Here is a 14,148-nt window from a genome sequence, read left to right on the forward strand (position 1 = left end):
TTTATTAGAAAAAAAAAAAAGAGAAATCCAACACACCACAACGAGACAAAAACAAAGTTAATGAGTTTAGAACACAAAGCGACTTGGAGATTGAGAAATCCCAAACCTCTATATTTAAGGATCTCAATATTAATTATGGATTTGAGAAATCAAATAAAACAATATTTAAAGTATAATTTTATGAACAAATCTGTCAAATCTTTCTAGACTAGTTAGTATTCGGCCAAAAGCTATCAATTGAACATTTATAGAATCATACAAAAGTATATTCCGTAACCATGTACAGCTCATAAAAATCATTAACTCTATATATGTTGAGACATAAAAATAAAAGCAAATTGGAATTTGTGTGGATTTCATATTGAATAAAAATACAAGCATCCAATAGAAACAACAGAACGAAGAGGATGAGATTGCAATTAAACATGGAAATTCAAAAATCTAAATCAAGCAAGACAATCAAAACCCCCAACGCAACAACAGAAACAAAATCCATCATTTACAACACAAGGAAGCCGTCTCCGAGGCCTCCTCATAAAACACGGACACACCACACCACCAGCCTCCGCTCATCACCACTTGGCTTCTTGTGAAAGGGGACGTGCCAGCCATTGGCTGTGATTCTGAATATTGCTAGCCAGGCCTCGTGCCCCCGTGCCGCTTCTGCCGCGATTTTCAGTCACCCCACCCCATGGATGAATTGAAAACCCAAGTGCAGTCATCTTGAGGGTAAGGTAAATGCAGGACAAACTTCAGCAGCCAGCCACCCTCTCAAAGTCTAATCTCTGTTGTGTAAAATGAAGGATCAAGATCAACAACCAGAGAACTTGTTTCCAAAACTTTTCAATCTCCTTTCTTATTTCCTGCTCTTTGTCTACGGAACTTTAACCCTTGGAATTATACTTACCTATTTCACAGACTTTTCATTTAGTCAACAATTTGCCCAATTCCCCTTCTCAGGTATGCCATCTCCACCCAATTCGCAACTGCTAATACCAAATGTAAAAGCCTCAACTTCCAATATGAGCCACACAGCCCAACCTCACATACAGAGGATTAAAGGAATACACAAAGCCGCCAAAGGTTTTTCACAACATGAACGATACAGAGTTGCTATGGAGAGCTTCCATGACTCCTAGGATTCCTGAATATCCATTCCATCGGGTTCCCAAGGTTGCTTTTATGCTCATGACAAGGGGACCTGTTGTTTTGGCCCCGTTATGGGAGAAGTTCTTCAAAGGGCATAGAGGCTTGTACTCAATCTATGTGCACTCAAAACCATCCTACAATGCATCATCACACCCTGAAAGTCCAGTTTTTCATGGCCGGAGAATTCCTAGTCAGGTCAGTTTGTTTTGCTTATTTTGTGACTTTTTAGACTTCAAATTCAAAATACTGAGGTTTTGAAAGGGACAAGTGAAAAAGCTCTAAAGCTGTAACAATAAATTGGTTTAAGAGGATGCCTGCCCTGTTTAGACAACACTTACAACTATGATGTTCTACATCATCATGTAATAATATTGATTGCAGGAAGTAGAATGGGGAAGGGTGAGCCAGATTGAGGCTGAGCGCCGCCTGTTGGCGAATGCTCTTCTTGACATCGCAAACCAACTTGTTGTTCTGCTCTCAGAATCATGCATCCCCCTCTACAACTTCTACACTGTCTACTCTTACCTCATACTCACCAACGAAACTTTCGTGGAGGTTTATGATGATCCAAGCGTAGACGGACGTGACCGATATTATTTGATTGACTACCCAGGAATCACATTGGATCAATGGAGCAAAGGGTCACAGTGGTTTGAAATTTATAGAGACCTTGCCATTGAAGTTGTCTCCGATCGAATATACTTCCCACTTTTCCTCATATGCAAAGGCGAATGCTTTGCAGAAGAACATTATTTGCCAACATTTGTGCACATGAAATTTGCAGCAAACAGTGCCTACAGGTCTTTGACCTGGGCTGACTGGACCAAGGGTGGCGCGCACCTACCGAGTACCCGAGCACAAATGTCACATTTGAGCTTTTGAATAGCCTGAGAAATGGTTATGGTCGGAGATGTGAATATAATGGAAGGAGCACAGATGTCTGTTTCCTATTCGCCCGGAAGTTCCCGCCTACAACATTGGATGGCCTCCTGAGAATTGCACCAAACATCATGCACTTCAGCAAGGCATAGCTTCATATTTCCTCTTGTTTCTAGTCTCGAAAATTACGGTTGTCAGTTTCATGGTACATTGAATATAATTAAGATTAGTTAAACAAGATCCTACTCAAGTTAAAAGCCAAGTACCAGTTGCCGAGAATCAAACTCTGTTAAAAAAATGGTTCGCAATCCAAGTAATTAGCAGAAGCGAAAATGAAAATAAAATAAGCAAAGCAGGAGAATCGAAACCCACAAAACAAAACCCGTGATTTACAATAGAAGACCGTTAATAATATGGTTTTAAACGGTTACTGGCTCGCGCCGCAAGTGTCCTCCGACAAGGAAGGCGACTCGGACATGGAGTCAAAGGCCTCATGACTCGGGGAGCCCACCACACCCTGAATCTCGTCGATCATTTTCACCACCTGGCTCATCCTGGGCCGTTGATCAGGCGAAGCGGCGGTGCAAGCCATCGCGATCTGCAGAAGCCCCACCATCTCCTCCTCTATATCCTTGTACCTCATCAGCTCAAGGTCAAACACCTCCGCCGTCCATTCCTCTCTGACCACCGACTGGACCCACCTGGGCAGGTCCACAAGCCCACCATAACCACCCCCAGGCCCACCACTGTCCACGACGGAGGGGCACTTCCCTGTGAGCAGCTCCAGCAGAAGCACACCGAAAGCGTACACATCGGATTTCTGCGTTAATTTTCGACCGTCCAACGTCTCGGGAGCGCGGTAGCCGCAGGATCGTGGAGCGGATGACGTGGCTGGGGGAGGAGGTACAAACACGGAGAGTCCGAAGTCGGAGACACGAGCATTGCCGGTCTTGTCTAATAGGATGTTGGTGGATTTGATGTTACCGTGGGTGAGCTTAAGCGGACTGCACGAGTTGTGAATACAAGCTAGGCCTCGAACCGCTCCCGCTGCGATTTTCAGCCTCGTGGTCCAGTCCAGTGGGGTTCGACCAGGGCCCCGGTTTCCTGTTCAAATTAACCCTCATAAGTTGATGATAATCACAATTACTCAGAGATTATGGATCTATGAGTTTGGTTTGGTCTAAATAAATAAAGCATAAAAGTGATTTAGAGTAGGTCGCTTTTTGGTCATATTTAGGCCGGAAAGAAGGAAAATGAGGGAGCAAGAATCAGAGAAAACAAAAAGGATAAAAGTAAAGGGAAATAAAGACAAGATTGGAGAGAGAGCCAGCCAGGACTGGGAGCAGTGGACAGACTGTACAAGAGAGAGGGCAGAGGGCCTAGCAAAATCCCAATTCCCGAATCGCAATTAAAGTTCATTTTCTGTCCTCATGGGTAACTGTTCACTTGTCTGTAATGAATGGCTAAGGTGCTAAAGCAGCCATTAGAGGCCCCACTTCCCTCCTTGATATCTTAAACCCTTGCGCTCCTCAGCTCCACCAAACAGAGTCAAACACCTTTGACCTACCCTACGCTCTTACCATACACTCATCCATGGCTCATTCAAAACCTCCAACAAATTAACCCATATAATTCTAAAACACTTGACAAAAACCTTAACATTTTAATGTCAATTAAACAGAAATTTAACAAGAAAACTAAGTCAACTTACCGTGAAGCAGCCAAAATAAGCTACCATTCGACATGTAATCGTAGACCAGCAACTTCTCCTCTCTGGCAAAATAATAAGCTCTCAAACTAACAATATTGGGATGGCTGAGCCGCCCCAACACCGCCATGTGCTGCTCGAACTCTCGCTTCCCACCAATCTGCGCATCCTTGAGCCTCTTCACCGCCACCACATTGCCGTCGTCCAGAACCGCCTTGTATGCCGTTCCAAACCCGCCTTTACCCAACATCTCCGCCGAGGCTCTTAGCAAGTCCTCGAGCTCGAACCGCTTCACCCCCTCGAAAAACACCATCTGACCCCGCTCGATCCCGGGTTGGGCCGAGTACGGGCTTGAAGAGTATACTATCTTCTCGCTTTCTAGAAGCTTCGAGCTGCTCTTGCCCTGCCGCATTTTGGAGCTGAAGTTCCGCAAAAAATAGCAGTATAGGAGCAGTGAAACAAAAACAAGAACCAGAGCGTCGCCGACTATAATCGCGATGAGAGCCTCTGGACTTATTTTCGATGTTCCATTGCGGCGAGTATTTGTCGATTTGTTCGGCGTTGAGTTTCCCGGCAGTGAACTCGGGGATGAGGCTACTACTGTTGGATTAGCAGCCGGCATTACAGGAGAAGCGATAGCTCCATCAAATCCGGGCCGAGTTGGGTTGTTCACTAGGCCCTTGCAGTTCAGCACCGGAGACCCGCATAGACCCGGGTTTTGAGCGAAAGCGGATTCGGGAAAACCTGAAAAGGACTTCGGTATATCGCCGGTCAAACGGTTTGCAGACACATTAAAATCCTGCAGATTCGGGAGGTTCAAGCCGGAAATCGAACCTGCGAACCGATTGACCTCGAGCCGGAGAGTGAGAAGATGGGTCAAATGGTTGACCGTGGAGGGAATGTGGCCGGACAAGTTGTTGTAGGATAGATCGAGTCGGTAGAGCCTGAAGAGAGAGGTGACGGAGGCGGGAAAGTCGCCGGAGAAGTCGTTGTATGAGAGGAAGAGAAGCTTGAGAGCGGTGAGGTTTGAGAGGTCGGGAATGGGGCCGGAGAGACGGTTCCGCTTGAGGCTGAGAACTCGGAGCTGAGTTAACGCGGTTAGGGGCTCGAACGAGCCGTGGAGGTCCAGGTTTTCGAGGACCAGTCGCGAGACTCGGTTTCGGGTGCAGGAGACGCCGAACCAGGTGCATAGGTCGGAGCTTGAGTTCCAGGTGGCTAGCTTGTTGGATGCGTCAGAGGAGGATTTGAATGCTAGTAAATGCTCGAAATCTGGGTTTGATGAGGCATGTAGAACGGTTAAAAACAAGTGCGTGAATATTAAAAATGTGGCTATGGCTGCCATTGTTCTCTGCAAATGGGAGCAGAGAGAGTGAGAGAGAAGTAGTGAAGGGTCAGTGGGGAGTGACTTGAGCTTGTACGTAGGTTGTTAGTGTGGCATTGGTGTAATTACAGGTAAAGTAAAAGGGTATTATGGAATAAATAAAGGATGGCGATTGAGTTTTGAGATGGATTGATCGAGTGGATAAAACTGAAAGGCATGTAACCTGTACTTTCGTCTTACTGTGGGGTGATTCTAACTGAAATGACAGTAATACCCTTGACCCTTCATTGCTTTTAGAGTGGGCAATGCGACAGTATGAAACCTCTGTAACGCAGGGTTCTGTATCGTTTTGTCGGATATGTTACGGTACCCATCGCAAGATAGGGTGCATGAACTGATATTTGTGCCTGGCAGCAGGCTAGTATTTCGGAATGGACGAGGAGAGGACACGTGGGGACTGGGCGCTCCGAAATCATGCCAAAAGTGTGAAACTTGTCCCGTAAATCAGACGATCTTCCGTACTCACACGATCTTCTGATGCGCGTGCCCTACCTCGCATCAGATCAAGCATTCACATGTCAATGCGTTATTTATTTTTAATTTATGGATTTGACCAAAACATCTACAAACCAGATTAAATACGAGGGCAATCTGGTAATTAAGCATGAAAAAGGTTTGCTTGAAGGACGACAGAAGCTCCACCATCTGGTTCCCTTGGGCCAATCTTTTGCTTTCCCCGTCATCGTTAGAATAAAATCAATCAGTAATTTTCTTGCCTAACGTGAATTTCACAATGGCTGGAAAACCCGAAATTTCATAAACTCATCATAAGCCGCGGGTGCGTTTTCGAGCATCTTATTATCACTTTTTCCTTCTTCATTCTTCACATCTCGAAATGCAAACTTGTGTTTGTCAAAAGTAGCATTAATTGATTATTAATTTGTTACTTTGGGCCACATCGTACATGGTTGGTCTAAAGTTAGATTTGATACTAGAAATAGATGGTTAAACCATGATTAGAAAGAATAGTAGTGAGAGCATGCATAGTTAAGTTAGGAGACGACTTTAAATTTAACGTCTTTAATTTGGAGGTGGGGTTGAAGGGAGCGCGATATTAAACAACTGCTAGTGTTTTTGTCTTCAATGTTTTTTTTTAGTCGAAGTCTTCAATGTTATGTAGGGCATTTTGTGCATAGTATCTATCTTTTCGGTTCAAATGTGACTGGAACAATTGCAGGAATTTGACTCCAACTTAAACATGGGGCCAACCTTTTCATCAGGGCGCCATAAAACTCTTGACATGATGTGATTGCTTGCTTGATCTATGAATACCATTCTAAGAGTTTTCTTATCAAATTCTATCCCTCCCTGCTATACTCTTCATATCTTTTTCTATTTTGGTTTTTGGTTTTTGGTTTTTGGTAATTTATAATCTTCTGATAACTCAAGATAAAGCCTAACATTAGGGGCTTGTAACTCAAATAATTAAGAGTATTTACTCCTACACTCGAGATCCTATGTTCTATTCGTGCTCTTCTAATATCGTTTATATAAATAATAATAGTTTTAATTTTTTTTTTTTTAAAAAAAAAGATAAAGCTTTGCATACATTATATTTTGATTGGGCTATTTTAGGCATTTATTGGGCTTGTGACTGGACCTTAAACTTTGAATTGAGGCTGACTCAGTTGACCCAGCTGGCTCATACTTTGATTCAAAGATCAGCATTTGCCGTTATATGTAGACCCATTGACTTAGCAGATTAGCAGCTCTATTATAATAATAATAAAAAGATAAACCCTTGCATTCATTATAGTCCACACCTGATGATAAAGTTCATAATCATACAGTTCTGTGCAAACTCGTTCCATTATTCAGAAACATAAATGTGTTCAAGTAAAATGCAGGGTACGTTCTATTGTGTTGAGACCAATGTAGCAGTAGAAGAACCTACGGCGTACTTTGGTGGAGAAGACAAGTAAGGCTTGGGTGGTATCTGCAAGCAATCAACGCTGCCTTCCAACATATCTATCACTTGTTTCATCGCTGGCCTGTTTGAAGGGTCTGTTTGTATGCACCACAAGCTCACTATTATCATCTTCCTTGCTCTTACTTTGTCTTCCTCATTCATTATGCTCGGCAGACCAAGTTCTTCATCAAGTTCAATACGCTTGTAAATCCAGTGTGGAAAATATATTTCACTTGTATCTTCAGCTTCGGCATTGATGTTCCTTCTTCCTCCAACCATCTCCGAAAGCATCATCCCGTAGCTATATACATCTGACTTGTGCGAGACCGCTCCAAAATTCCTACAGAATACTTCTGGAGCAATGTAGCCAGCAGTGCCTCTTGCACACGCCATTGACACAATGCTCTCTTTCATGTTGCATATCTTAGCAAGGCCAAAATCAGAGACTTTTGGTGTGAAATTTTCATCAAGAAGAATGTTATGAGGCTTGATGTCAAAATGCAGAATTCTTGCATTGCAACCCCGATGTAAATACTCCAATCCTCGAGCAATGCCGAGTGAAATTTGATCCAATTGCTCCCATCCCAAGTGATGATCATGATCTCTGTTGGGGGAATTTGCATCAAATATGAACTTCTCAAGTGAGCCGTTAGGCATGAATTCATAGATGAGAGCTTTTTCTGAACCCTCAAAACAAAACCCCAACAAGCTTACTATGTTGACATGGGAAGTGCGACTAATGGCTGCCACCTCATTCATAAATTCTTCTCCATTACCTTTTAATTTGCTCAAGACCTTCACCGCTACAAGACTGCCGTCATTTGATTTTCCCTTGTATACACTACCGTAGCCCCCTTTTCCTAATTTTTCTTTGAAGGAATTGGTCATTTTCTTGACCTCCAAATAGCTATATCTTCTAACTTGAAGTGGCCCATAGCTCCTTAGAAAGGCCTCAACAATTTGACGATCTTGGCCTTGATTCTTCCAGAAGAAAATAAAGCTATCATATGCTAACTTTCTCTTTAAGCAGCAAACAATAACAACTAGAACCATGAGACCAGCAACTGCACCTGCTGCTGAAGATGATAAAAGAAAGGAAATGACAAATTTATGCAATGCATTTTAGAATATATCAGCTAGCATTCCAGTTTTTTTTTTCCTGAGAAAGTCTGGCAGGCAAAAACATCCAAAGAATCACTGTTGTTCACGTGTTTTTAACTGTTTAAATTTGAGAGATGTGCTATAAAACCTCCACAATCAATAAAAATGTACACATTAACCAAAAACATGCAAGTGAGAGAGATCAACTTTTAACCAAGGGACTGTATGGAGTCAAATTATGAAACAGTTACAGAACAGTTTATACCAGGGGTTGCTAAATTTGATCAAGGTTATCTTTTACAGAGCATTCAATTTACTTCCCCAATCTTTTACGTGCAAAACGTGGGAAAGGAGGCATCAATGAAAGTGAATTTACGTCACTGCCAGAATGGTAATATTCAAAGCTTGTTCATTTCATGTATCCTTAGAAAAGTAATCCTCTGTTGAGAGGCACTTGGGACTGATTTGATTTCCTTTCTGGGTTCTAACAGTTGTCCTAGATGAGATCAATTATATATTTAACTTCAGAGATATCAATCTTACCTAGTCCTAGCTTCAATCCCAATTTATCTCCTGCAACATAAACTGCAAAATGAAAATTTTGTTAGCTGAAGCAAAGAAGATTGAAGTGGCATATATATAATTGGCATTCAACAAAAACAAGATAGTGCATAACGATCATTTAAAAACTCATATGTACTTGCGTGTGTGTGTGTGTTTGTACCGAATACAAAGTATTTTCAACAGACTCTTTCCTTTTTTGAGAGTTGAATGGAAATGGATAAATAACGAAGGGTCATGTAAATGCGGGAAGCATCTAATTTGATTTACATCTATTCCGATGTAAATACCTTTTTCTCTAACGGAACATTTAAATTTTCCCTTGTCAACATGGCATTCTTCTCTTACTCGAAATTCAAGGTGAAACGTAGTAGTCAATGCAGAGAGATTGAAGAAAGGTTTATATGGATCCCTGGGCATGTGAAACACGGAACACGATGGTGGGGGACTTAGTAAACTATGATCAGGCGAAGTAGTATAGTAAGTATAGTTATGATTTCTGCAGCCGTCGATAAGCTCTGTATCGTTGAGTGGGGTGCTGCATTTGATGAGGGTCAGATTGGGTGCGAATAATTCATCAAAGACTGGAGAAGGGTCGGGAAGCCTCAAGTCGTTGAAAACTTGATCATTGCAGTGATTTGTTTTCAAACGCTGCTCAAGCTTGCGGTCATTGATAAAAATCATATTTGGTTCAGGGATGATCTCAAATTCATGCCAGTATCCTTCCTCTTTCAATTGGATCCTCGGATTATCTCGATCAGAACAATTAACTGTGAACAACCAGCCGCATTCAGGAGGATGCGTCTGACATTCTTCGGGAGAACAGCCTTTGTTGATTTTCAACTCTTCAATAGAGTGAAGAACCACGAGATGAGTGAGAAGAGAGAAAATAAACAAAGCCACGGGAGCCATCGAGAAATTCCCAGCTGAACTGAAGAGCCAGAACTAAAGCACCACGGAAAAACAAAAACAAAAACAAAAGGATCTACTTCTCAAGTTCAGAACAAGACTGCTGAATTGTTTACTTCCATTCTTGCTTCACAATATATTAAGTTCATTCTGTGTTTAACACGCTAGTTGACTTGGAAATTGGAAGGGGAAGACTCGTACAACTAGGTTGAAACTAGTGCAAGGTGGGGCTACTTTCCATGTAAAATATTGAAATCGTATGCTTGATAAACACACTGTTGATTGGTTGGCTTAAAAACAAGACTCCCATGAGGGAGTTTCCTTCTCATCTTCCCCATTGACCAGCAGTAGAAAGAAAGACTTGACCCCTTGACTTTTCAGCCCATGATGATAACATTCAAAATTGAAATCATGGTCTTAAAAAAGAGATCACCTTGCAACTCCTTTGAACCACACATTACGGTAGCAAAGATAACAACTTCTCCTGACTCGTGATCAGCATTTGACACAGTCCAATTTTCCATACTAACAATTTTCTCTCTTAACATTCTTTGATCTTCTCACTTATCTTCATGACATGTATCACTTCTCTCTCACTTAAAAAATTAAAACAATATTTTTAATAGCCAATAAAATATTGAGTGTATTTCCATATTTGCATTATTGTTTGTTTAAAATATAAAATAAACAAATTCTTCAATAACTCTCTCTCTCCTCTCTCCCTCACGCACCTAAACTAAACCCATCTTCTTCATTATAAAAAGCAGGTTTCACTTCTCACACTAAACTCTATATAAATTTCTCTCCTCATATCTCATGTGAATAGTTGTTGCCATGACAATCGGTGAAAACACAACAACCTTTTGCAATGACAGCCACTATTCACGTGAATAGTAACCTACCCTATCCCCCCTTGCCATAACAAATGACAAACTGGTGGAATTACTCTTAGTGAAAATACTTTATCCCTAAGCAGTAAAGAATAACCACTATAACCATGAGACCAGCAATTGCGCCGCTGAAGCTGATCAAAGAAAGGAAAAGACAAATTTATGCCGTGCATTTAGGAATATATAAACTAGCTTTTCGTGAGAAAGTTTGGCATACTGAAGGTACTTAGCAATTACGTTACCTATTTAGACCTTAGCTACAGAGTTTGGCATACTAAAGGTACTTAGCAAAATCGTCATTGTATTAGAAAATTGCACTTAATAAACAGATAAAAATAGGACTAATTAAATTGAAGACGGAAGAAAAATCACAAATCAAATTCATTAGAATGTTGGGGAAGAAATCATTCCATTATTGATTGAACCGGCCGGCCTGGACAAAATTGGAATTGAATTGAACATGATGATGTTCATGCACATTTATTGTGATCATGATTTATGCATATACCATTTACTCTGGTATGCACATCTATTCTTTCATAACACCCTTGGACGTAGGCATATTGCTGAACCACGCTAATTCATCCTTACCTTGATTTATTTATTACTTATATTGTTTAGTTGGTTTGTGATTTTCATTCTTGTATTAGCATACTAACATTTGCCTTTTACACGGAACAAAGTCGTTGAAAATCATCGTGCACGCCAATTTAGTGTAATAATTCGTCGCCAAAATTACTTTGATACTCCAAAACATCTTTTATGAACTCCTCAGTTATCTCAATGTCTCAAGTTTTATGTGATCAAAAGTGTCTAAATGCAATTTAAAGTCAAACATCCCTTAAGCATATGTTTAGACATCAGACTAGTTGGGAACAAACTTGTTCTATATATATGGAAAGGATTTTTTTTTTTTTTTTGTATTAATAAAATTGGTGGTGAATTAAAACATTGTTCATGAATCAAATGAACTATACGATCCTACTACTTTTTTCAGGCTAATTCTAAAGTTATGTTCTTATCACCAATTTGCCTACTTCTCTAATCTTATTTATTGAAAATGTGAATGCTTCTCAATTATTATGTTTTTCCTTTCGCAGATTGTGACACTTATGCATCTTATGTTTACAATGTCATTAAATGGGATATTGTATCATTTTTTTATATAGATAGAACTTCAAATCTGCATCAAATTTTACTTTATTTTATTTTTGTTTAGATGTTCAAGATTTGCTTTTGTAAGGTTTGATATTCAATGTCGTGTATACCCAAGAGTGGCGATTTTTCTACTTTTTGTTTTTTTATTTTTTTATTTTTTATTTTTTGCAAGATGATTATCTGATAGCAGAATAATCATCTAACAATTCATAATAGTTTCATGTACAGAGAAATAGAAACATGAGAAATTATAGAGTGATACTGTATCACCACGTCAGTTGGTGATACTTCCATTCAAAATCTGCCACATGTATTTTTTTAAAAATAAATAAAATATATTTTACAACTAGACTTTGGCTTCCAACTTTACCCTTTAACTTTAATCACTCAAACCCCTCCCCACCGTCTTCCCTGTCCACCGTCTTCTTCCCTACACTATGCCTGCTATCTGCAACACCACACGTCTTCCCTCCTCTCTCGCCACCTACCCCAGCCTTCACTGTCTTCATAGTTAATGAATCTAAAGAACTTCTATTGTCAAATGACTCAAAACCCATAAACAAAATCTAGTCAAACTCTACCATTTTATCTCTGGAGACACCCTTGAAGCTAAAGAAGATGGGTAATCTCTGAAAATTTCACTTCTTACTCTTTTAAAAAGACCTTGAATGAAAGCTGATAATGAAGATGGTGAGGAAGAAGAAGAATCTGATGTAGAATGGGGAGATTTTTGGTGGATTTCCTTCATCAAGCCCCGCCCCAATGACTTGCTCTATAACACAATTAATTCCTGGTTGCCCATAACGTCAATCTTCCCTTCTTTCACTAGTGGTTTTTATTTATTTAAGATTTACGGTTTCATGTTTAATGGGTTTGCACATATTTTTAAGATTTTTGGCTTTTTTTTTTTAATGGGTTTAAATTTTCACCGAAAATGAGAGGGAGAGAGAGGGGGTGGGAATTTGGAGTGGTAGGGAAGGCCGGGGTGGGTGGCTGGGAGGGGAAAGGGAAGAGGGTTGTGTGGCGTCGATAGCAGAGGCATAGCACAGGGAAGCCGGAGGGGGAAAAGGTTAGGGTCATTAAAGTTGAAGGGTAAAGTTGTAAGCCAAAGTTCAGTTGTAAAATATATTTTAATTAAAAAAAATACATGTGAGATTTTGAGTGGGAGTATCACCAACTGACGTGGTGATACAGTTTCACTCTATAATTTCTCGAGAAACAGAGGCAAGAGTAGGGCAAAACAAAAAAAAATAAAAAAATACTAACCCTCATCGTACGAACCACAGCGCAAAGAAAAAGTCTGCCGTGGGCAGAGACACCTAAAATGGTAGGTTGTGTAATTGAAGCCGCACCTCCCTCCACTGTCTTGGCAGCGGCTGCAGTCACTAGCAAACCAATTCAGCTCAAACCCTCTGCTCAAAACCTCTTGTATTAATCCCACCTCACCATTCTCATACCCTCCTCTAGCATGAGCCACCACCACTTCTCCTCTACACTTGTCACTTCCTAATTTTGGATATTCATCCCGAGGCAGAGCCAGAACTGAAGTATTACTTCTGGTTTTGTTAGTTGCCTGATCAAAGCAACCGACTTTGTACTTTGGAAATGACTCAACCACAGAAGAGTTGCAATTGTAGAGCAAAAAGAAGTCAGCTTGGTTTGAAGCCAACTCGAACTGATCATTGGGAAGGGTTAAGTTATGGAGTGATGAAATATCATTGTTACAAGCAGTGCTTTCTAAGTAGCCTGAAAGCAGAGAATTTGAGACAAGAAGAGACTTTCTTTGGTAATCGATGTTGTGGATGATGTAATTGTTACCAGACAATTGGAGAAGTGGGTAGGCATCTTCACCATCTCCATGGCAAGAGAGCTGGAAGACCTTCCGGGTACCCACAGAAGGATTCTTGCCTGCCTTGGATGTAGAATGGATAGCTAATGTTTTAGCGGCCACAACTTACGGGCACACTGCAGTTTTGGTAGTAAAAGTCCAGAGCAAATGAGGCTTCTGTTAGGAGGAGAAACATCAAAATGAGGATGCAGAGGTTTTGATTCATTTGAGATATTGTAAATTATGGCAGAGAGGGAATTATAATAATAATAATAATATTAGTAATAGTGTTGCGAGTTGTATTTGGAGGAGGATAGCTTTGACTTGATAATTCCCCAATCGAAGTCTTTGGCTCTGACAGTTTGACAGCTTTTGAGTCTCAGAAGGCTGCCTCACATATTAGACTTTGGAATTTGAAATGAAAACCAGGCTTTTGGAGACTATTCTTTCTTCACAATATATTTCTTCAAGACTTAATTAAACACGTCAGTTGACTTGGAAATTCGATATGCAAGACTTGTGTTTATTTGTTTTCTTTCAGTTTGGTAAGGAAAACACCTGTTCAGGTTTGGTGGTCTTTGTGCAAAACAATTACTGCATGGTGTTTACACCATAATCAATTGAGTATACCCAACTTCAAAACGACTAGCACCAAAGGTAGATACGCCTTCTCCC

The 14,148-nt window shown here is 40.6% G+C and overlaps 2 protein-coding genes and 1 pseudogene across 2 annotated transcripts; 1 reads left to right on the forward strand and 2 right to left on the reverse strand.

Annotated features, from left to right (window-relative positions):
- Positions 1–797: 797 nt before the first annotated feature.
- Positions 798–2,180, forward strand: LOC117617467 (annotated as a pseudogene).
- Positions 2,181–2,297: 117 nt separating this feature from the next.
- Positions 2,298–5,126, reverse strand: LOC117616500 (probable leucine-rich repeat receptor-like protein kinase At1g68400). Its single transcript, XM_034345836.1, has 2 exons — positions 3,740–5,126; positions 2,298–3,132 (listed from the first exon to the last, which is right to left on the reverse strand). Exons 1-2 carry the CDS (start codon positions 5,076–5,078, stop codon positions 2,456–2,458), a joined length of 2,016 nt encoding a protein of 671 aa, XP_034201727.1. The 5' UTR covers positions 5,079–5,126; the 3' UTR covers positions 2,298–2,455.
- Positions 5,127–6,843: 1,717 nt separating this feature from the next.
- Positions 6,844–13,745, reverse strand: LOC117613973 (PR5-like receptor kinase). The gene is made up of 3 exons (XM_034342619.1): positions 12,912–13,745; positions 8,671–8,712; positions 6,844–8,102 (listed from the first exon to the last, which is right to left on the reverse strand). Exon 3 carries the CDS (start codon positions 8,077–8,079, stop codon positions 6,973–6,975), a length of 1,107 nt encoding a protein of 368 aa, XP_034198510.1. The 5' UTR covers positions 8,080–8,102; positions 8,671–8,712; positions 12,912–13,745; the 3' UTR covers positions 6,844–6,972.
- Positions 13,746–14,148: the final 403 nt, after the last annotated feature.

Source organism: Prunus dulcis, chromosome 1 (assembly GCF_902201215.1).
Source record: "Prunus dulcis chromosome 1, ALMONDv2, whole genome shotgun sequence".
In the NCBI taxonomy this organism is placed as follows: Eukaryota; Viridiplantae; Streptophyta; class Magnoliopsida; order Rosales; family Rosaceae; genus Prunus; species Prunus dulcis.